The sequence below is a fragment of the Gekko japonicus genome, unplaced genomic scaffold (assembly GCF_001447785.1).
Source record: "Gekko japonicus isolate JY-2015 unplaced genomic scaffold, Gekko_japonicus_V1.1 scaffold1277, whole genome shotgun sequence".
Lineage (NCBI taxonomy): Eukaryota > Metazoa > Chordata > Lepidosauria > Squamata > Gekkonidae > Gekko > Gekko japonicus.
Genome location: NW_015173709.1, coordinates 333,833 through 358,394, shown reverse-complemented (window position 1 = coordinate 358,394; position 24,562 = coordinate 333,833). Strand labels below are relative to the sequence as shown.

General features: G+C 47.1%; 1 protein-coding gene across 1 annotated transcript in view; it reads right to left on the bottom strand.

Moving 5' to 3' along the window:
• The window catches only part of EFNB1 (ephrin-B1), a 98,197-nt gene extending 83,473 nt beyond the window's left edge, over positions 1-14,724 (bottom strand). The window contains exon 1 of the mRNA XM_015423310.1: positions 14,388-14,724. Coding sequence (XP_015278796.1) covers positions 14,388-14,724 — 337 coding nt within the window. The remainder of the gene's footprint in view (positions 1-14,387) is intronic.
• Positions 14,725-24,562: the final 9,838 nt, after the last annotated feature.

The following is a 24,562-nucleotide window of genomic DNA, read 5'->3' as shown; positions in this document are numbered from 1 at the left end:
CCTCCACTCTGATCTCATGGGCAGAAAGTCATCTGTTGTCTCTAAAGGCCACTCATGTGGCAGGAAAGGACAACAAGTTGGCAGACTGGCTAAGTCGCAAACGATTAGATCAGTCAGAATGGATGCTGAACACAGACGTTTTCCAAGAGATATGCAACAGGCTTGGTCAGATGGATCTAGACCTGTTTGCGGCGGAGTCAAATCGCCAAGTGCCAGAGTTCTTCTCTCAGGTGCAGAATACCTTAGCAAAAGGAACAGACGCGCTAAATTGTGCATGGCCTCACGGCCTTCTTTATGCTTTCCCCCCATTGCCGATCATACACAGGGTTCTGCAAAAGGTGCGTCAGCAGAAAGCGGAAGTCATGCTGATTGCGCCTTTCTGGCCACGCAGATCGTAGTTCCAAGACTTGCAGAACATGTCAATAACGAAACCGTGGCATTTACCGTTACGGGCGGACCTTCTGTCCCAGGGTCCAACAAAACACCCTCAGCCGGGGTTACTAAGGCTAGCAGCGTGGAGGTTGAGCGGGAAATGCTAGTGGGGGTGGGGTATCCAGACACAGTAATAGATATTCTGCTGGCATCTAGAAAGGCCTCCACTAAAAGATTGTATGATCATACTTGGAGGGTTTTTCATAACTGGTGTACAAGAAAGCAGTTGGATCCACTTAAGGCCTCAGTTAAGGTGGTACTGTCCTTCTTACAAGATGGCCTGGAGAAGGGCCTTAGTATGAGTACTTTAAGACGGCAGGTGTCTGCCCTTTCAGCCATTCTAGGGGCTAAACATGGAAGGTCGCTTATGAGACATACACATATTAAGAGGTTTCTAAAAGGGACTTCAGCCATTAATCCTCCACAAGTGCATAGATGTCCCACATGGAATCTTAATACGGTGTTGCGGGCTCTTTGTAAACAACCTTTTGAGCCTATGGCCTCCTGCCCCCACAAAGAACTAACTTTTAAAACCCTATTTTTGGTGGGTATCATATTAGCACGTAGGGTTTCAGAATTGAGGGCACTTTCCATTAATAGGGAACTTTGTATTTTCCATCGGGACAAGGTGGTCCTTCGTTTGGATCCATCTTTTGTCCTAAAAGTGAATTCGGTTTTTCACAGGGCAGAAGAAATAGTCCTTCCTTCCTTCTGCCCCAATCCTAAACATGATAAACGTGAATGGCATTATCTGGATGTTAGAAGGGCAATTAGCTTCTACATTGAGAGGACGAAGGGTTGGAAAAAATCTGAGTCGATGTTCGTGTCTTTTAGAAAATCCTCCCTGGGGACACAGGTCTCTACCTCCACTTTGAGTAGGTGGATTAAGGGCTGCATTATCTTGGCATATAAGGCTAAAGGGTTGCAACCACCAGAAGGGATAATGGCACACTCTCTTAGGGGAGCAGCTACGTCTGTGGCTTATAGGTCTTTCCCATCCTTGGAAACCATATGCCGGGCAGCCACTTGGAAATCCGTACACTCTTTTACTAAGCATTACAGGGTGGATAAATTAGCATCAGCTGAGGCGGCCTTTGATCGTAGGGTGCTTCAACACACTCTGTGAAGGGGGAGAGGCGGATTCCCACCCTTGAGCATTTGCTTCTGTACGTCCCAGAAGTACGGAATGTACCACAACGAACCACTGGAGAACAGAAGGTTTCTTTCACTTACCGTGAATCTTCCTTTCTCTGTGGTTCTGGAGTGGTACATTCCTGCCCACCCGTTTTTTGGGTGCACCTTCCCCCCCTTGGTTCCAGAGTGTGGGGAAGCAGGGAGCTTGTTTCTAGTTTGGAGTTCAGGTCCCTAATCTGTACCCAGTTTGTTATGTTGGTTAGTCTCTCTATTTTGGGGGAGATTGTTCTTTCTTCCAGTTCCTTTTCGGCGGGGTTTCTAGCGGGCTTAATGACGACTGAGTAGCCTGCAAGGGAATAAGCCCCTCCCCCGCCTGGTTCAAAGCTTGGAGATGACCCTGAGGGAAGAGGAGGAGCTTATTCCAGAAGTACGGAATGTACCACTCCAGAACCACAAAGAAAGGAAGATTCACGGTAAGTGAAAGAAACCTTCCGTTTTTGTTGGTGGGCACAAGTAAAGTTTCAAAAAAATGTTAATATACTCAACTAGGAAAAAGGCTCGTTGTAGAAATAAATACAACGGCCTCTAGAAAGAGGCTCTGGGCGGGTGCCCCGGCCTTAGACACTCAGTGTCAATTTGCTGTGGCAATCTCATCAGGGTACAATGACACTGAGTTCACCATTTTCTCCAGAGGAACTGATCTCTGCTACCTAAAGAACAGTTGTAATTTTGAGTGATCGCCATCCCTCACCTGGAGATTGGCAACGATGGTTCCCCAGAAGGGAATAGTTGGTTTGGAGGGTGGAGTCTATGGCTTTTTACCTGTCCGAGGTCCCACGCCTCCTGAAACCTCACCCTCTCCAGGCTCCATCCCTCACATCTCCAGGAATTTCCCACCTGGAGTTGGCAGCCCTATCTCCTTCCCAGCCAATCATCAACCTACCTTTATTTTCCCCTCACTCTTCAGCTTTCCACCCCCCACACACCTGCAGCCTCTTCCATGTTCTGAAGCCCTGACTGCCATGTCACATTGGCTGTCATACGGGGGCCACCTCAGCAGCATATAAGGATACAGAGCCCACCATTTTCTCCAGGGAAACTGATCTCTGCCGTCTGGAAAGCAGTTGTAATTCTGAGTGATCTCCAGCCCTCATCTGGAGATTGGACACATTTTAGAAGAGCAAACTGTTTAGAATGTTAGAGGCAAAAGCCAATCAAGTCGCATATGCAAACGACCTCTGTGTTCCGAGGCAGAGGCCAATAAGGCTGCATATGCAAATAACCTCTGTGTTCTGACTGGCTATGGGGGGGAGAGGAACAGCAAAATGTTTAGAATGTTCGGAGGCAGGACTCAGGCAAAGCAGCCAGTGGATAGGGAGAACCTCTGAATGACAGATCAGAGAGCGAACTGATTTTGGAGCATGTGGAATGTTCTAAAGAAGTGCCACCACCATTCGGCTTTTATTTATAAGGGAGATATTCAGTTTCTTTTCAATTCAAACCTTATTTTACTACTTTAACAATCTAAACTGTATCACCTATAGTTTAGCACATAAATTGCACTATTTAGCGTTATTATGAAACTAAGAAGTATAAATGCCTTACAGTGCTACAGGCTTAGAAGGGTGCGACTCTGTTTAGGACTGCATCATCTGCTTAGGACACATAAGCAAAATTGGAAATGCACACCCAATAAAAAAGACCAAGAGAGCTGCAAACTGCTGCTACTTCAGCATACTTTGATTCTTTCATCTGACAGTTAGGAAAAAATAAATCTGAAAATACAAAACAAATGGTATAGTAAAGAAAAAAAGTTATTTGAACAAAATATCTCATATAGTTACAAGAAGCAGATCCAGTGAAATTTTATAACACTGAAAATGTTGAACTCCTCCATACTGTATCATCGTGCACATTATAGCATATTAACTGCAGACAAAGTTAGTCACATTTAAACAACAAAGTTATGCTTAAAGTAGGTTGTATATGTGTACAACATACACAGGAATTATTAAGTAATGATATAGACTGTCTTATATAAAAATTTCCATACTATATATTCCATGTGAATAAAAGCTTGCCTTAAAGAGCATTTAACTAATTTTAGAAGAGAAAATATTTCATATTTCTCAGTGCTCTTCTATTCCTATTAGAAAAATTGGAAATCTGACTGGAGAGGGAAAAATGGGGGGGGGGGGGTGTGGTTTCCCTGAAACATTCCAATGTTCTGGGCTTCCACATCTCTTCCGACACAAAGTGTCCCTGCACAGTGTTCGTAGAACTGGCACCTTTCCTGTTTTTGCATGGCAGGTGCAATGTTTGAGAGAGATACCCAAGATACTGATGCACAACCAGCTTCCTGCTGCCTTCCACATCCCTTCTGGACATCACTCCAGCAGCAAAAAGACCCAGAAGTACAATGCAAAACTCCAGGGTAATACCCTGAGAGGTCCTTAATGTGCTGCAGCGCAGACACTGGAAAGCCTCCCCCCTTTGGAGAATGGAAGAGTTGCTGTATGTGACCAACTGAGGCCACATTGTTTTTCTCCCTCAAAAGAGCTCCCTGCATCTCCTCACTAAAATGAGAATCTGTCTCTCCTTTGTCGCCCTTTCCCACTTCAGAAAAGAAATAAACTAAATTCTATGAGAACCTGAGATGCAATCAGAATGTTTTTAATATCAAGTCACAAACATATGAGTGGAATTTACATGCAGTTGCAGGAACAGGGTTCTCTAAGAAAATATAATGCTCTAGAGTCAGTGATCAGTCTGTGCCAGAATTTACCTCTAGAATGAGATTTTAATGCTGGGATAAGGTCCTGGGAACTGCATACACAAGTATTATCTGCAAAATTATCTTTTACGCCAGGGACTGGCAACAGGACTTCCAAATTCAGGGACACAACTACCAAGCTGGCTTAGCTAGGGGGGCACACCTTCAAAGCTACTCTGAGCTCAAGTCCTCCCCCACCCCCCACCCCCCGTGCCAAATAGCTCCCTGGCCTGAGCACAGGTATGTTCATGCCAGAACATTTGTACCTCATTTCAAGAAAATAACACAAAATTAAACCCCCTTCCCCCTTTGCATATCCTTAGAAAAACAACATTTTTAATTAAACCCTCCTGGCATTCTAGAGATAAAGAGATGTTCCATTAGCTTCCAAAAGGCCTTTTCAAAATCCATGGCCACAAGTGCACGTTGATGGTAGAAGGGCGCCTAGCAAACCTTCACACAGCCGCCAGTGAATCCACTGAATGAGAATCAGCCCAAGAGCCTGTGTTGGGCGGCTCCAAAGGACTATCCAGAGAGCTGGATAGCTCTAATGTAGCCAATCCTCCAAGAGCTTACACAGCTCTTCTTACAGGGGCTACTGTAAGCTCTTGGAGGATTGGCTACATTAGGGGTGTGTCGCCTAATAGGCAAAGGAGTTCCTGCTACAAAAAGAGCCCTGTGTTCTGTCCATGCACGCCTGGTCCTTTCCTACTTCAAATTAGCTGTCCTGCCTGGGGCTAAAAATCGGCCAATAAATAAAGGGAGAAAACCTTTGTGCATTTCATGGCATTTTCAGGGATGGGACGAAAAAAATGTGAGCCGTCTGGATGGGAGACTTGGCTTTAATTTTGGGGGCAGTTTATTGCTTTTGCAAAAGAGGGTTCCTGGGGATTTCTCACAGAAGGACCAGCCAGATCAGAGGAGCTTCTCTGCCCCACCCAAAGGCCTCCAGGTTCAGAGCTCTGAGGACAAGGCGCCTTGGAGCCAAGAAAGCTGCTTCAAAGGAAGGAGGTGGAGAAGTCACCAAGAAGAATTACAAGCCAAACAAGACACAGAAGCACAGCAGGAACAATACATTCCGTGGACTCCCAAACTCTCGGACTTAGATCTCCCAAGGTAACAATAAAGGTCTTTTGAGGGATACAGGGAGGAAGAGTTTTGGGGAGATGAGAAAGCACCTGCAGTCAGAGCCCTGGTGCTCCACTTCCTCCCTTTCCTCTGCCTCACCCTGGATCCTTAGTGAAAATCACAGTCTGCTCACCTTCTTTGCCTACCCCACAGAGAGGTTCTCTACAGGTCCTCACCTTTATTGCTTTAGGAAAAGGTTATGCTACCTCACCAAGCCCTGCTCAGGGTGGCTCACAAACAGTGACCCCTGACACCATTTTTTCTGTAAAATGCTTATATCCTGCTTCTCTCACAGTCAACAGGGCTTAGAAAGCAGCTTACACGTTACAGTATCTTTCTTTCTTTCCCCTTTTTGTTCATGGACACAAGTTCTTGAACAACCCACCAATACAACATCACAGCAGAAGTATAAACAGGTAAAAATAAAAGTGAAACTGTACAAAAAAGCAAAGAACCCCCACGGGTTTAAAGAACAGAAAGGCATGAAAAGTATCCAGCACCATCATGCATGTTAAAACAATTTAACAGCGAACACAACTGTCAGCCTACTACAAACAGAAGCGACAACTGTTGTCACTAAAAACAGTTGGCAAAAAAAAATGCTGTGGCCTGGTACCTCAAAGTGAGGTGAGCATCAAGAAGGGCACTCCAGAGGTGAAGTGCCACCACCAAGAAAGCCCTGCCTCGTGTCTGATCGCCCCATGCCTCCAACGGCCAGGCAGGGCATCGAAAGCAGGGATCTCTGTGGGGGTGGGGGGAAGATCTTAACGGGCAGGCTGGACAACACGGGAGGAGTCAGTACTTCAAACCACAAATACCAGAAACCAACCTAATTAAACAGATCACATCACATAAAACTAATAACTGGAACTGCTTACACATGGATGGAGTCTTTGATTCTGTTCTCTCACACAGAATTTGCCTTCCGAATGAACTTACAGTACTGCAACTTGGGTTAACCAGAGTCTACAACAGACAGTAAATCTGAGCTCTGACCGTTTGCTCTTAAATGCAAACAAATGGGGTAAAAATACCCATTTAGCTCACAGAGTGACTGGTAGCTTCTGTCTTGGTTCAGTAGGTCACATTGGCAAGCGTTAAAACCCAGCACCTGGAAGGCAAGCAGAAATGGACCCAATGAGAGGCTACCGGTCAGGGAAAAGGCAAGAGGTGTGCGAGATGGGAAAGGAGGAGGCTGGGATGAGCAATGCAGATGGCCGCAAAGGAAACCAGCAGGGGTCCTGCAGATCCAGGGCTTTCTTCAGGACAGCGCATGCGCGACCTCCCCTTTGCCAGGCAGGGCACCTTATTTTAAAGTATGGATCAGCAGCAGCAAATTCAAGGAGTGAAACAGAGCATTTCCTTTCTGGGAAGCAAGAGTGTGTTCTACATGGTCTTTCAGACCCCATTTCCACACAGCTACAGAGTGGGAAGCTGTTGGCTGCGACCACAATCCCAGATTTCCCCAAGGGGTGACATGGGGCCCCAGTCGGGGCGCCTGCTTCCCGGCCTCAATAGCCAGAATGATCTCCACCGGACTCAAGCTTCGTTCTGGAACGGTCTACTTTGGCTTTACAGCCCTGACTATGAAAGGGTTTGAGGCTGCTGGCCTGGGACAGGAAAGGCCAAGTCCTGCCCGACAGACATCCAGGCCCTCATCTTTTGTCCGTTCTCCAGGAGAAACCGAGCAGCTCAGATCACCCCCCGATCTTATCCTTTGGCTCCCAAGCGCCTCTCTGAGTCGCAGCCCCAGAAGATCTGAGAGCCCCACCACCATTATAACCACCCCATCACTCCAAAATCGCCACACAAAAGAGTAGGCACACATGGCTGAACATGCTTGTTGCCAGGAACACAGGACTTCTGGCCCTTGGGCCAAGATAGCAGTGCTCTGCATTCACACAGAAGGTGGCTTTTTCCCTGTACTGTCCAGCGCTCCTTGGGGAGGGGCAGGTAGGGATGTGCATCGGAGGGAGGGAGGGAGGGAGGAGGAGCCAGCTGCCTTCCCCAGGCTGGGAGAGACGCCTCCCCTCCCCACTCCTTCCTTCCCGTTGCCTGGGATCCTAAAATGAGACCTGGCTATCAGTACTCCTGAGAATCTCGAGTATCCTTCCGGATAGCCGATCAGTATTGTTTGGGGCATGTATTCAGATCAGGCATATCGGAGCACACCTCTCTTACTCCTTGGCTATACAAATCACTGTGGGTTGGACGGACAACTGTCCAATGTAATTTCCCCATAGCAGAGAGTGTGTCGTGGGGGTGGGGGTGGGGGGGTGCATGCCGGCCCCTTCCTGTATCCATGATATGATTCTGCTATCTCTGTCCAGGACTGTTATTCTCTATCCATTACTAACATTAAAGTTTCTATCCTACATTTTTGATGAAGATGCAAAACAACCACCACACACAGACTGTCCTCTCTGATGCAGGCTTTTGTCTTTTACTGTCTGGAAGAACGTCTGACAGACAACTATCAAAAAACCAAAATAGTTGTTTTTTGGGGGGAAATCCCATGTACGCCGCAAGTGCAAAATCCATGGTAATGATACTGAGGAGGTCTCCTATTTTAAATACCTAAGGGTTTGGTCTGAACAGAGATTAACTTGGTCAGTGTAAGTTGCTCATGTTAAAAGACTGATTACAGTGGCATCAAATATCATCTGTAGTTTCTTTTATTGATCTGGGGCTCAGTATAGCCCAGCCATGCAAGGTTTATTTGGGGCTGGTATCTGGATCGATAAAACAGAGAAGTCCTTGGATCCCGTTCTTCTTTCATTCTTATGTTCCACCTATAGAATTCCCAACTGTGTAGTGGGAGTGGCCCTCCGAGAGGAACTGGGACAACCACCTCTTGAAGCTCGGGCTTCCCTGAAGGCTTTTCCCTGTAAAGGTAAACGATACACTCTGACACCCAAGAGGGCTACCTCGGCTTAGTCAGAGAGGCTTCTCATGTTTCCATTGGGATAAATTTGTTGAACAACAACAGTCCCTCAGTTTTTCCTTGGACTCCCTTCATTCAGTTACCAGATAGGAACCTATGAGAACAATTAAGAAACATCTGTTTAAGTATGATTATAACAGTACAGTCTGTAGAGCATGATGTGTTTGTTCTACTCAGTTCGCTCATATTCTTCCACCTGGAGAGCTTCCCAATTACTGCTCATATTTGACTGTTCCTTGGTACAGGAGTTCCTTTATGCTGGCAAGCCTGACAAGTGAGAGTTTTGCAAGGGAGGTGTCATAAGATACCATCCTGTGATAGAGTATTTGACCGTGGTGCAGGTAGTGTAGGTATCATGTGACATTTGAATGTAATTACTTTTCTGAGCCTAGAAATCTTTTAATTCTTCCCTTGCTCCAAAATACAGATAATATGGAAACATTACCTCTTTTATTAGAAGATAATAGCAGACCTCTTTTAGTCAAGAAATTTTATGCATTTGTGATATTTTCACAACCATTCAAATGGGGTCTAGCATTTTATATTTTATTAGTAATCTGCTTAGAACTAATAAGTTAAGAAGTAGTACAAGGCAGACAGAAAGAGAGAGAGTTCACTTCCACTGGAATAATATCCTTCCACTGTGGATCTCTCTCCGTTTTACCAGCTACATCCCCCCCCACACACCCACACACACAGAGACTGGGCTATTCCCCTCCTGGAAGGAGAGGCAGCACATGGGACAGCAGGCAGGTGAAGAGGAGCCTGCCCCTAACCAGAGAGGAACAGAGCCTAGCCCTTCAGTTCAGCAAGCAGACGGATCCGCGCAGCAAGTGTGACACTCTCTTCTTCTAGCTGCCACGGAACCTCTTTTGCTCCAAGAGAGTCTGATGTGGGTGACAGCTATCAAATTCAAATTCAAATACCTTTTATTGGCATAGAAGGGTGACAGCTATCAATACATAGCAGACAATTTGTCAACAGCTTTCTGGTAGTGAAAAGAGTTCCCCAGGCCTTAGGCATTTATCTTCACATCCATGTGCCCAGGGTTTTTTTGTACAGTAGGCAAGGCTACCTTCTGGTGTGTGTCCGCAGCAGCCGCCAAGGCGGCCCCGCGTAGATCCCGGCTGGCTCCTGCGCCCCAAGGGTAATTTCTCCCCACACACACAGGCCTTCCTCTTGGGGTGCTCCGGGTCTCCTGGACAGTGCTCGGATGCGCAAGCAGCAGCCAGCCAATTTCCAGTCCCCCCCCCCCCGGCGCCAACTGCAGCCCCGTTGGGGTCTTGCAGGGCGATGTCGTCAGCCCTTTGGGGTGGGCGCAGGGCAGAGGAGACCGCAACGAGGACGGCTCTCTTGAGGCTTCAGGAAAGCTGCATGGTGCAGCCCCCCGCCCCGTCGGGAAGCCTCTGCGGCTCTTCTGCGAGGAAAAGCCGCTTCAGACCTCACGGGAAACCTCCCCCTCCCTTTCCCATTCCTCGGAGAGGATCCGAAGCCGGCCAGAGGCTCCCCAGGGGCCTGGGGTTAGGGTGGCGGGGGGGTGTTTCTTCGCCTCCCTGAACGGTGCTGCTGAATTGCGGGGGAGGGGGAGAGGTGCTCCGGCCAGCAAGCGAGGCGCACCCTGGGGTGCTTCCCTTCCTGTGCGGGGCAAGAAGGGGACGAAGCTGGTCAGCTGAGGGAAAGGGAGTGGGACACGCGGCCGAGGGCCTAATGGGGAAGGCGGGGCGGCAGGCTGGCCAGAGTGGCACCCTCATCAAGCCGGTGCCCTAGGCGACAGTATAAAATTTGTCAATGACAGGCCGGCCCTGCATGAGCCAGCCAAGACAAATGCCACCTAATGAGCAAGAACAGGAAGACATGCAGACTTCCAACTCCAATAAAGCCTCAGAAGGCAGAGACTTGGCCAGGGGCGGGGAAGAGACTGCTGTACTCACTGCATGGCACAGATCCTTGCTCCTTCCCAAGATTAACAGAAAATGAACCTTTTATGTAAATTTGCTCAATCTATACAGGTCAGAGAATGTAGCCATTACCAACACAGATTTTTTAATTTACAGATGGCGGGAAACGACCGGGACCTGCTGTGAAGGACGCTCCCCAGCAGGTCTGAGAGGCTCCAGCGCAAGAAGCGGTGAGAGATGGCACCTCTTTGTTTTTCCTTACTGTGACCATCCTGAATCCCGAGGGTGGCACGCCAGTGAGAGTTCGAGCTCTCCTGGATTCAAGGTGTTCCCGAGATCTTATTAGCCCGTCCCTAGGGGTGGGGTTGGGGGCCAGGGCTGCCAATCTAGAGGATCCTGTAGAGTTTACCCAAATGGATGGGACCTCCATGGCCTCATGTCAGCACCAAACGGTGGAGCTGCCGGTGTGGGGGGTGGGGCACTGGGAGAAACGCGCCTTTGTCATTCACCCTACGGCGCAGTTCCCAATGGAGCTGGGGAGTCCTTGGCTGGCCACCCAGGATCCCCATGTGCAGTGGAGCCGTGGGGCTATGATTTCCCTAGATCCCCGCTGTAAGGCTCATCAATGGGACCCGGCATGGGACACGGAGCCTCCTGCGGTCCCGGCCAGAGTGTGTTTGGCACAGGAGGAACTTTTGTCTATCCCCCAAGGAATAACGGGATTTGGGGAAATTGTTTGAGGAGAGGGGAGCTAGACGAACTCCCTCTCCATAAGAAAACTGATTGTGCTATTGAGATCTTGGAGGGACAGACTTTACCAAAAGGAAAACTTTATGCTATGAATCCCGCAGAGCGGGAGGAACTAAGACGTTTTATTGACAAAAACCTGGAGAGGGGATTTATCCGTCATGCAACGTCCCCTTCTGCCACTCCCATCCTCTTCCGCAAAAAGAAGGATGGGGGGCTGAGACTATGCACAGACTAGAGAGGTTTGAATGCTGTTTCTAGGTCTAATGCCTGCCCATTACCCCTAATCAAAGACTTGTTGGGGGAAGTGGCTAAGGGAAAGATTTTTACGAAACTGGACTTAAGAAGCGCTTATTTTCGCGTGCGCATCCGAGAGGGAGATGAGCACAAGACTAGTTTTAACACCCCGCTGGGACAGTACGAGTACTTGGTCATGCCTTTCGGCTTGGCTGGGGCTCCTGGGGTGTTCGTGAACTTGATTAATTAGGTGTTGCACAAGCACTTATTCAAAGGCGTGGTCTGTTATTTAGATGATGTGTTGATTTATTCTAATGACCTGGAATCACATGTAAAATTGATAAGACAAGTGTTGAAGGCTCTGTATGCTAACCAATTGTATGCCAAACTGTCGAAGTGTGAGTTCCACAAAACATAAATTGATTTCCTGGGCTATAGGGTCACTCAGCAGGGGCTGAGGATGGACCCAGCTAAGGCGCAAGATGTGTTAAACTGGGAGCCCCCCAAAACAAGGAGGCAGCTCCAAAGTTTTTTAGGGTTCAGCAATTTTTACAGAAATTTTATCCCCCACTTTGCTCAGGTGTCATTGCCCCAACCGACTTGCTGAAAACCAAGGGGAAAGGATCGGATGCAAAGGGGTGTGTGTGTAAGTTGAGCTGGACTCCAGAGTGTCAAAAGGCGTTTGACCGGCTCAAAGCTTTATTCACATCTGAACCAATATTGTTTCATCCCAATGAGAATGAAAAATATATTGTGCAAGCTGACACATCTGATGTTGCCTTGGGGGGTGGGGCTATTTTGCAAAAGGGGCCAGATGGTAGATTGCACCCCCTGGCATACGTGTCACGAAAGTTCTCAGGTGCTGAGCGCAATTGGTCCATGTGGGAAAAGGAGGCATCAGCAATGAAGCTGGCGCTCAGTACCTGGAGGCATTGGTTAGAAGGGGCTCGGCAACCGTTCGAGGGCTGGACAGATCATAAAAAACTAGAAGTGTTGTGCACACCTCGCAGATTGAGTGCTAAGCAAGTGAGATGGGCTGAGTTCTTTTCCAGGTTCCAGTTTACCATTAAGAACTTACCTGGGAGAAATAATTTCTTGGCTGATGCCCTCTCCAGACTTCCTCAACATGATAGCCAAGGAGAAGAAGTCACCGACACAGTGTTTCCCCCTGCACAGTTGGGGGGAGCAGTGTAAACTAGAAGTCACACTAAAAAGGTGGGCGGTGCAAGTGACAGCCCACCGACAGTTCCTTCTGGTGGTGAACGGTCCCCATCCCCTGACAAGCCGCAGGTAGTGCCACCGACGCTCGATGCACCCCCTCTGCCTCCTGACAAGGTTAAAGCGATAAAGCCTTCCTCTGATGTAAAAGAAATGCCTGATCTAATTTTGACTGAGCTTTTTCACACAGATTTCAGAAAGCCCAACAGGGAAGGCTCACCTGCTGCACACCTCTTTGGGAAGTGACCCAGGTGTGTCTCTCTCCCAGTGAAGAACCCCTCTCTGCCACTTGGACCGAGGCCACTTCCGGCAGGGGACTTTCTCCAGCTTGCCTTCCTAACTGAAGCACCTTGTTTTTGGGACCTTCCGTGGGATGTCTGCCCTAACCACCCTGTCTCTACATCTCCCCATCCTAAACATGCGCTTGTCCCAGCCCCCTCGGAATAGTTCCTCCTCCTGCCAGAGAGACTCTGCAGTCCAGCTGGGCGGGCGCTGTGCCCGCGAGGAGGAGGGGCAGGGGCACACGCTTCCCTGCCCTGCAGAGGTCTTCTCCGCATCAGCACTGTTTCTATTGCCATCATCTCCCCCTCGCAGGGGCTCTTTTTCAACCATTTCCCCCTTGTAGCACAACCAAATGACTTAAAAAATAATAATAATAGCCATGATTGTATAATGTTCTATTGCCGTTTATGTATTTCAAAACTTAATAGAACTCCCAGAATATACAGCACAGCTGTGAAGTAAAGAATAACAGAGGGCAGCAAGTTGCCACAGCCACTGTGATGGCCACACCCACAAGAGCCAATGAGGACTGCAGGGCACGGAGAGAAAGGGCAGAGTCTTGGGGAAATGCACAGGAGGGACACAGAGACTCCTCACTGTGTAGCAGCCGCCTAAAACAACACAGGAATTCCTACCAGCAATGTGGTTTTTTATTTATTCATGCTTACTGTCTCATCAGACTCATAAAACAGTCCAAGGGTGCAATTAGGAACTATGGGGAGCCGGCCTTCCTTCCAGCTCTGGCGCCTCTACAGTGGAGGGTGTGTGTGTGTGTGTGTGTGACTGTGTGTGTGTGTGCGTCTGTGTGGGGGGGGGGGTGCACAATAGACTATGTCTTAATGTCCTTTATCTTCTGGGCCCTGCAGACACACACACTATTTGAAGTCAAGAAGCCTCCAAAAAGCCACAACAAAGACAAAAGAAAACACTCAAGTCTCCTGAAGGGAGACAAGCAAAGAAAACAAATTTAACTCCCACTCTTCCTCTGAAAAGCTCAGGAGAGGCACACAGGGCTCTCCCCCCCCCCCCAATGTTATTCTCACAACAACGCTGTGAGGGGGAGAGAGACTGGTCCAAGTGAGTTCCATTACTGGGTGGGGACCCAGGAAATCTGGCTCCCCCCCTGGCCCTGGCCAGATACTCTCAAAACTGCCCTGCAGAACTCCTCCTGCCCCCTGATGCAGAGGCACACGCCAATCACACGCCTGCTTCTTTGTCACAGAGTCTGAACTGGCAGGACCAGCTCCTCCGGACACAAAGCAATGCACAAATCTGCCAGAGCTCCAGCAGAGGTGCTCCCACAAAACACAGGAGTGGGGTATGGCGGGAGCTGCATTTTGATTTGGAGGGCTGTCAGAGCAGACGCTCAATCTCGGCCATGGAAGAAATGCCTCCCCAACCAAGAACAAGCCAACATGGTCCACATGCAGAAGCACGGCAGGCTGGGTTGCCTGTCGGAGAAGGGAAAAGCCACGCCCTGGGATGGGAATGCAACTATGACCCAGATAAAAGTGGAGACCGTTGACAGACCCACAGCAGGTTTCTGAAGAGAAGCCCAAAAGCCAAGGGGGTGAGGAAGAGGAAAGGCACTCACACGTGATGAAGTAATCCTGATGCCTTTTGAACTCCAGGCCCATGTAGTTGGGGCTGAACTCCTGGAACTTGATGGTAAAACGGATCTCCTGCTCAGGCTTGTTGCAGGTCACCAGCACATTCGGGTCCATGACGGTGCTGCAGGAATCTGCCTGGCTCCGCTTCACCAGGTACAGCTTGTAGTACTCATACGGTCTAGAAGGCTCCGCCTTGGGACAGATGATGTCCAGCTTGTCCCCGATTTCTGGATAGATCACAAGCCCCCTTCCAGGCAAGAATCTAGAAAAGAGCAGAGGGGGGACGATTAGGGCAGTATTAATTAACCCCAGAACCACCATCTGTACCCAATATCCAGAAAAGCTTCTGGCATGGTGAAGGGGCCAACCAGAGTCCAGGAAACATGAACCTGATGGGGAAAAGGAGATGCTCTCTGTGGAGACCAATGGTTCATTACGGCAATACCATGATGCAGATTATAAGCTATTTGTTTCAGAATGCTACCAAGTATCTTGGATGAAGCAAGTGATTGGCAGGATTCATATCTACACACTTAGATCCACAGATTTCAAGATCCCAGTTGTTGTTTTCTAAAAAAGCTTCCTCTTCTCAGTAGTTGCTCAGATCTTTGCTGTATAACCCACTGCACTAGCCAAGGAAATTCAGGAGGCAAACTGACACACAGGCCTCTTCCAGGACTATTCTGAGTGCCGAAGAGCAGACCCCGCTCTGCCACCCGCCAGCATTTACAACACAGCAGTCATCCTGCTGGCTCAGCAGCAACTGCCCAAAGCAACCTCTCGGGGACCCCACCCCCACCACACCCCCTCCCTCTCACCACACCACAGGGACTCCCACCTGGCCACAGGTGTCCGCTGATTTTGCTAAACCAAATGCATGGTTCCCGTAGGGTTTTTCCAATTAGAATGGAATTCTATGTTACATTTCTCACCCTGTACTTTCACTGAATAGATCCAAATGTGTATTTGTCTTACTCAGCCAGTTCTTACATACATTGAGGAAAAAATTAAGGCCATGGGTATATTTTTGGATTCACTGACTATGCTCCCATCAGCAGGTGCATTCCAGTTGATCAAACAGCGGATGTTGGATACTGAGCGTCAGGAGTTACTTATTCTCGCCAACAAAACCTGCTCTCCTCTGAGCTCTGTGATACCCCTCACTGGAGGTAGGTTGGCTTCATATTTATCCTTCCTACAAGCGCCACAACTACCCTGTTTCCCCGAAAATAAGACCTACCTACCCCAAAAATAAGCCCTACCAGGATTTCTATGCATTTGTGGTATAAGCCCTAGCGTGTCTTCTTGAGAAAAAATAAATATAAGACAGTGTCTTATTTTTGGGGAAACACGGTACGCAGAGCTTTCTCTTTAGCCAGATGCAATGCCATGCCACCTGCCATTCTACATGGCAGATTCAGTAAGACAGCAGATGTGGCCAGACCTTGGCCTTGTGGACCTGGATGCGTCGAGACGGTCTTACATGTTTTGTTGCGATGTCACTTTTTATGTAAATATACGCTCTAAATATCTAAACTCTATATTGGCCAACATGATGGGTTTTTCAGATTCCCATAAAGTTTACAAACTTCTGAATGATTCCTCTGTTGAAGTAACTGAGACAGTGGCGAAATTCCTTCAATCCGCCATGCTGCTACATCAAGGAAAAGTACAGTGGTAACCTATTATTTTATTCAATGTATTTGTAATACAGTGTCCTACTTGTATACTTTGTTCTACTGATATATGCCAATAAAGGCTGACTTGACTACTCAGCCAGTTCATCCTCACCCACTCTGAGTGGATTGATTGCTTTTTTATTGGACTTTCATTTATCTGTGCCCCCATGAGAGGCTGGGGTCTCTGACTTCTCTCTTCATCCACTGTGTTTAACAACCACATCCACTGCAGTCTCTTTTACAGGAAGGCACAACTGAAGGATTAATAACAGGATTCACAAAAGGTCTCTCTTTGCCACAATTTGCCCTCTTCACTCCACCCCCATTGGTAACTTTAGTGATAAAAGGGTCTGCAAAAATGCTGGTAACACTTCTGTGCATCTAATGAAGTGGGCCCCAATCACAAAAAACAACAAAGAAATGCAAGGCCTTGTGGCCCGAATGAAACAACAAAACGAGAAGTGCTGACTTCCGGTGGATGGCGGCACGCTGAGCAGTCACATCTCCCGGACCTCCCGGGGATGCAAGCTGCGCACGAGCGGGAAGGAGGGGGTACGCAGGCTCGATGCCCCCCAAGAGGCCCGGCGAAGGGCTTCTAGCCATGGGGCTTTTGAGAGGTCGCCTCTTCGCCAGCGCGATGCTGGGGAATTGAGGCGCCTCTTTGCCCCGATGGTCCCTCCTGCGAGTGTCCGTATGGAACCTAGTGACACTGACCGGGACAAGCGCTGGGGATTGAGCGGTCAAATTAGAGACTAAGCGAGGTCGAAAGACCAATATGAACGAGAGTCAGATTAAAGCATCTTTGACAATTTAAAAAAGAAAGCTCCCCACCCCACAGACCGAGAAGTGAAGCGAGCAGGGGGAGGGGCCCCTCCCATGCGCATTGACTTTTAAGCGAAAAAACGGGGGATAGCGGAAGTGAAAGCGTTGAAATCTGTTGAGAAAAACTTACCGAGGCGTGTATAAGCGTTTGAGCGTACATTCAGAGACTTTAGAAACTGCGGCGAAAGTAAATAATCGATAAAAGATGGCGGGGAAGAGAAGGAGATACTTTTAAAAGTGAAAGGGGAGAGCCAAAAACCAGAAGGAACCACTGAGCTGGCTAAAATGTTGGCAGAATCTCTGCACACCTTTCTGGAACAGATGACTAACATCAAGGAACAGTTGTCTGCAATGACCAAATGTATCACCACCCAGCAATTACAAGTGAATGAGACTCTTAAAATCACAGAGCAAACAGCTGAGAAGGTGAAAGAAGTTGACGCCACTACCCAAAAGGTGAAGAAAAAGGTACAAAAATTGGAAAAGAAGCAAGTCTCCACAAAAGAACAACTTTTACAGCTGCAAATGGAGAAGGCAAACCTGGTCTGAAGCAAATGCTGAGTGAAGCATTAGCCCCGGTGACAGATTTGACGGCGGAGTACTTGAGGAGTGAAATGGATGTGGCCTATAGGTCATATTCCGTATATATAAAAAAGAATAATCTGCCTGGGGAAGTAGTAATGAGACTCTCAAAGAGACATGTGAGGGACACTATCCTGGGAGCAACGACATCCCCCCCCAAGGACCAAGAAGACAGAGCATCACTTGCCCCAGAGCCCCTAGCTATACCTTGTGGCTAATAGCCACTGATGGACCTCTGCTCCATATGCTTATCTAATTCCCTTTTGAAGCTGTCCATGCTTGTAGCCGCCACCACTTCCTGTGGCAGTGAATTCCATGTGTTAATCACTCTTTGGGTGAAGAAGTACTTCCTTTTATCCGTTCTAACCCGACCGCTCTGCAGTTTCATGGAGTGCCCACGAGTTCTTGTATTGTGAGAAAGGGAGAAAAGTACCTCTTTCTTTACCTGCTCTTTCCCATGCATAATCTTATAAACCTCGATCATGTCACCCCTCAGTCGTCTTTTCTCCAAGCTAAAGAGCCCGACAGAATAAGAAGAAATGAAGGCTGAAGGACTCTGTATTGTGCCTTTGAAAGAGGTTGATTGTAAAGAGATGCTTTGGGGCTTTTCTTTTTAACAGTTAATTTAAGATTCAAAAGTTGTATTAGCAGACCTGACTAAGTTCAAATTTTTTTAGCGAGTTTAGAACTGACTTTGTACTTAAGCGATTTTGAGGATCTCCTCTCTTGGGATTTTAGATAGTAGTGGGTATTCTTTTCTTTATCCCTTATTGTAGTTCCTTTTCCTTATTTTCATTGTAGATTTGTAATCTTTAGAAAAATGTAATTAAAAAAATCCCCTTCGGGGGGCAAAAAAAAAAAAAGGAACGAGAAGTGCTGTGAGGAAGACGAGAAAAGGAACATGTTTGAACAGGCAGGATCTTCAGGTTGGTAAACGTTTTGATTTCATCATATTTCTTAAAGACTGCCTTGAGGAACTTTCATGTTTCAGAGAAATTATATTTGTTATTCTTATTACTGCATGTTATTGTCTTTTTGATACAGTTGTTATGAAGAAATAAAGAGCTGAAACAAGCAAATATTCCATTTTGGGGCAGTACTGAATGGCAGTGAATACAACGCATAATACTAAATAAGCAGAAATTGAATAAATAATAAAACAATAGCACTGACTTTTTTTGTTTAGGAGAATCCATGAACAACATAAAGGATTCTGGAAACTATCCACCTTCAAGATCACCATTCTCCTGTTCTACATTTTCAGAGTTATCTGTCCTGGATAGTGTTTCAGTCACATTATATACATCACACATCCACAGTATATCACCTAAAAGAACGAAAAAAGCTGACCATACAGGAACCACCACAGATAAATTTGTGATAAAAACCACATTAGAAAAAGAGTAAATTGATGAAAAAATTGCCAAGCTTATTTATGCAACAAACTCTTCTTTCCATCTGATTGAAACCCCACACTTCATTAATATGGTTCAGTCACTGAGACCAGGATACAGTCCACCCAGCAGAGCAGATGTTGCAGGGAAACTGCTGGATGGAGTGTATGACAGAGAAATTGAGCAATCTGCAACAGCTTTAGAGGGTAAAATTGTTAATGTCCACAATTATTCTGTTATATGTGCTTATATAACAACAGAAGAAGGGAATATATTCCTTGCAGAAACAATTGATAACATCAGGAAATGCACACATAGCAGAATACTTACAAGAAGTGGCAGCAAAGGCTATAAATAATATGTGAACAAAATTAAAATGTCTAGTATGCACAGACAATGCTGCAAATGTATCCAAGATGAGAAGAAATTTAGAAGAGCAGGAAGGGAATACAAAGTTAATAACACATGGCTGCAGTGCTCATTTGCTGCACCTTCTAGCCAAAGACTTCAGTGTTCCAGAATTAAGATTAATTGCTAAATACTTCCGTAACAATCATTTTGCTGCAGCAGCTCTGAAAAGAATTGGTGGAACCAAGGTAACGAGAGATCTCACAAGATGTTAGATGGAATTCTGTAGTGGACTGTTTTGAGCAGTATATCAAAAACTGGCCTATTCTGATGACAGTTTGTGAACAAAATTGACAGAAAATAGATGGCACTGTCACAGCCAAAATCTTCAACATTGGGCTTAAGAGAAATGTTGAACATATGCTGAGCATCCTAAAATCCATTTCTGAAGCTTTTAAAAAAATACAGAAAAACAGCTATTTTATCGCTGACTAGGAATAAGGCCCGTTGTAGAAATAAATACAACGAACTCTAGAATCATAGAATCATAGTGTCCCGGTTCCTTGGTCCTGGGACTAAGCCCCCCCCCCGCAGCAGCGCCCCAACTCCCCAACTCACCCAGGAGTCAGTGGAAAACTGGAGCAGCAGCGGCAACCCGGGGGGTCGATGGAGCTATGGGGCAACGGTTCACCTCCCAGCAACCCAGGCAGAGTCCGAACCGCCGGTAGAGCCAGACCCCTGCAGTGAAGGAAGCGAGGCACAAGTCCAGGGAGTCACGGCATAGACGCGGCAGCAAGAGTCCGGAGAGAGGCCACGGAGAAAAGCCTCGGAGGAGAAGGCGGCGCGTATCCGGGGCCAACAGAGCCGCTGCTGGCATACCTGCGGCTACACCCAAGATGCTCGGAAGGCATCCGGGCTTATCTAGGAGGCGGGGCGAAGCCAGAGGAAAGGGAGGAGGGAAGGATGGGCGGCGATGGGAGCCAGAGGATGGGATAAAAGAGGAGTGATTCGGAGGAGCCGTGGAGGAGAAGTGAGCGACGGAACGAGGCTGGCGAAGAGGAATAGAGAACGTTCCAGCAGATCCAGCGCACGTAGGCAGAGGAACTCAAAGGGTGACTTAATCCCGTCCCCTGCCTATCTGAGGCACCACCACAACTCCTCCTTGGCGGATCCTTCTATCTCCTAGCACCGACGATCCCGTTGGGCAGCCTGACACCACGGCTACAAAAGGATCCGATTCAGGGCCGCAGGAGAAGCTTGTCACACATAAACTGTTAGAGTTATAAGGGATCTTGCAGGTCATCTAGTCCAACCCCCTGCACTCTGCAGGAGCACAGCCAAAAGATAGCCCTACATACCTACAACATACCCGAAAGACAGTCGTCCAGCCTCCACTTAAAAACATCCAGTGGGACTGCCGGGCTTTGGCGCGATAAAGATGGTTGCGTCTTCTCGCAGCTCCAAGATACGCGTGCCATGAATCAGAGGATAGAAGGGGGCACGATCGTCCGTGCTCCCCAAGGAGCCCTTGGGCAATGGGCTCCTAGCCAGGGGGCTTCTAGAGAGCCCTTCCTTCAGCCAACAGCCAACATAGGGGGGCTACTCTCTGCCCCGAAGGTCCTGCCCTGATTCCCAGCACTGGACTCAAAGTGTATGAAGGTTTGGTGATTTAACTCGGGAAGACTTGTTGGATCGTCCTGAAGACTGATGAGTGAGTTAAAGTTGAAGTGAGATATCGAAGCCCTAATGCGAAGCCCTCCCAATACAAGCGGGAGGGGGGAGGGGAAGCCCTATACCCTAAACGATCTAATGAAGCGGAAACACAACGGGGGGGATTGAGCATGCAGTGGCATGGATTATAACAGGAGAACTAGAGCAGAGAATTTTTCCAAAAAATGAGCGTTTACAGACCTCTGAGACTTTGGCAACTTTGTCCGGTAAATGTAAACATCCCCCCACGATGGCGATCGGAGGCACTGAGGTAGGCGGGATCCAAGCTTTCCTCAGAAAGATTGGAAGGTTAGGTCAGGTGACCTAACCATACTCTTCCTACAGCTTAAAATCGTTTGCCCTCTGCTGGCTAAAGCAGTGTACTGGAGGGAACCGGCTTTAATGTTTCTGTACTTCTTTTTTGGCCCCCCGGACAGGGTTTTTTATTGCATTTTTTAATAGACTACAAACTACAATGAAAAATTGGGAAGGGGTAACTACATCTAGGGAGAAAGGAAAGAAAACCACTAATAACTAAAACCCCAAGAATAGGAGATCATAACAACAATTTATATAAATGCCAATTCCAAATTGCTAGTATTACTTTGAACATAGTCGGTTATGCTAAATTAATTTTCTTTTTATCCATTGATTTAACTGCTTAAGAGAACCCCCAAAGCACCCTATAATAACGCTAAAGTTTTAAGGCACAATTCAGAGCCTTCATTTTGTTTTGTCTTTTCTAATCCTCAATTTATATGCACGTTTGGGGGCAGCTGCCCCCTTATCAAAAAGAGAGTCCTCATCGGAAGACACCGAGTCCAATTCGCTACTGGATTTGCTGTCATCTTCTTCCTTTTCAACCTCGGCTGTCTCTCCCAACTGCAATCTCAGGAACTCACGTACTTTAGGGACAGAGTCAATCTTTTCTTTTTTATCTTGTATTTTGAAAATGACACCTTCTGGAATTAACCATCTGTAGGCAATGCCGTTTGTTTGTAGAAAAAGGATTAAGTCTTTATATTTCTTTCTCTTTTGCCTTATTTTAGAATCCTGATGATATTGTCCCCGATTTTCAAGGGTGTTCCTGTAGTTGCTTTCAGATTAGAATCCCTCACATGCCTCTTTGAGAATCTGGAACCAAACAAAGGTTAGTGAAGAAGAGGGCCAATATTAAAACCTATCTAATAAAAGTAGAAAAAGATACATGTATTTATTAATAACAAATTTTAAAACACTATTTCCCCAGGTAGATTATTCTTCTTGATGTACACGGAATAGGACCTATAGATCACATCCATTTCATTTACAAGATATTCTGTTTTCCATTCTGTAACTGTGGCTAATGCTTCACTCATGAGTGTCAGCTAGCTGCCGTATTTTGCTTGTTCCCTTCTCTGATCCTGGCCCTACGGCACATGCCTCATAGCTTGCTCGCTGCTCTGCCGCTTGCCGTAAACAGCGATAGGGAGACCGTGAGAACCAGTGCTGCCAGACTGACCTTGTGACGGGGGGAGGGCTTGCGTTCCACCGCAGGTGTGGATTTTTCGGCTCTCATGGGGCACTGAGACTTTCCCGCTTATTATGTAACCTCCCGCCAGGAGAATTCCCACACACGTGCTCGGATTCCATTTGCTTAGCCATTTGCCTCATTCTGCTATATGTAGGATGTTTCGGCCCCATGGTCATTCCTAACAATAATCTTGTGGACATGGTAACAGAGTTGCTTTAGATTCCCGCCTTTTAATTCTGGGACCCCTTGAAACCAGAGGACCAAATCTGCTTTCTCCATTTGCAGCTGTAAAAGTTGCGATTCTTCCGAAGCTTGTTTCTTTTCCAGCTTTTGCACCTTTAAAAAAAATTTTTTAGTCTTGGTATCTATTTCCTTCACCTTCTCAGCCGTTTGCTCCATTATTTTTAAAGTCTCAGTCAGTTGGAGCTGCTGAGTTGCAAGGTTCTGATTCAGAGTTGTCAGCTGTTGTTTGATGTTAGTCATCTGGTCCAGCAGAGAGCGCAAGGAATCTGCTAACATTTTGGAGAACTCAGTGACCAATTCCGGTCGAGGGCTCGTGTTCCCCGCTGGTTTCACTTTTGCTAGTTTGCCTTTCTCTGCCCTCTCCCCCGCCATCTTTATGGATTGTTTACTTTTATGAAAATTTCCTAAAGTCTCTGAAATTTGCCCATACGCTTCTCTGGTAAGTCTCTCAAAACAGATTTCAATGCTTTTTCTTCCGCTCCCCCCTTGATATATTGTTTTTTAGTTCATGCGCATGGGAGGGGCCCCTCCCCCACTTGCTTTTCTCACCGTTCCAGGGGGGTAGCTTTCTTTTTAAATACTCGTATTCACTTTAACCCGACTCACTGTTCATTGTTGGTCATACGACCTCGTGCGGAACACATTTAAAACGCTTGATCTCCGATGCTTGTCCCGGTCAGTGGCTCTAGATCCATACGGACGCTCAGCGGCAGGACCGTCAGGGTGGAAGAGCACCTCAATTCCCCAGCAACACACTGGTGAAGAGGTCACCCCTCAAAAGCCCCATGGTTAGGAGTCTTTTGCCAAGGCTCCAGGGGGGTGGCGACCCGTTCCCCCCCCCCATCCGCTGGTGCACAGATCACATCCCCGGGAGATCCGGGAGATGCATCCACCAGCATATCGCCATAAACCAGAAGTCAATATTGCTGTACCTTTAAAGGGACAGTGTCTATACCAAGAAGCAGCGAATCTTTGACCATAGAGGAAGTTAAGAATGTATGGAGACTCTAAAGTTTAACTTATATTGGATGGTTGCAGGCAAATTAAAAAAGCCATTTCGGAGCAAAGGGCTTGGTCACCCTTACTTCATAAAATCTGCCTGCAGTCAGATTCTCCAATCAGCGCGCATCGGAAGCAACAAAAGGAAGGACTCTTATGACCTAAGACAGAAAGAAAGCGAATGAAAGTTCTGGGGAAAGCAGTAGTAATTAGACAGAACCTGTTATATTGAAGCCGATAGTGAAAGAAGATTCAACAGAGACGGAAGAGGACCACAACATTTTATTTGGGGGGGGGGAGCGTATAGGGAGATGTCAAGTCTTTCAAGGTCTAAATTTTTGTTAATTAGCTATGGAATTACTCTCTGTCTAGCCTGATATGCTGGTTTTGATAACTGAAGCCATGATTGATGATACTCCTCATGTCTGAATGTAATCGCTAAGAGTAACAAATCTTTTTATAGCATTTTGTAAGCTTCAACACTTGGGCTTTTAGTGCCTTCTTTTTCTTTCTTCCATAGTTTGTAGTTTTCCCTCCCCTTTTCGTTGTAGTTTTGTAGTTTTTTTAGAAATGCAAATAAAAAAATCCCCTTCGGGAGACCAAAAAAAGAAAGAAAACGTCCAGCGAAGGAGCATCCACCACCTCCCGAGGCAGACTGTTCCACTGCTCAACCACTCTTAAAGTTAGGAAGTTTCTCCTGATATTTAGCCAGTATTGACTCCCTTGTAATTTCCACCCATTAGATCTAGTCTCTGCAGGAGCAGAGCCGAAAGATAACCCTACAACATACCCAAAACATGCTCGTTCAGCCTCCGCTTGAAAACGTCCAGCAAAGGAGCATCCACCACCTCCTGAGGCAGTCTGTTCCA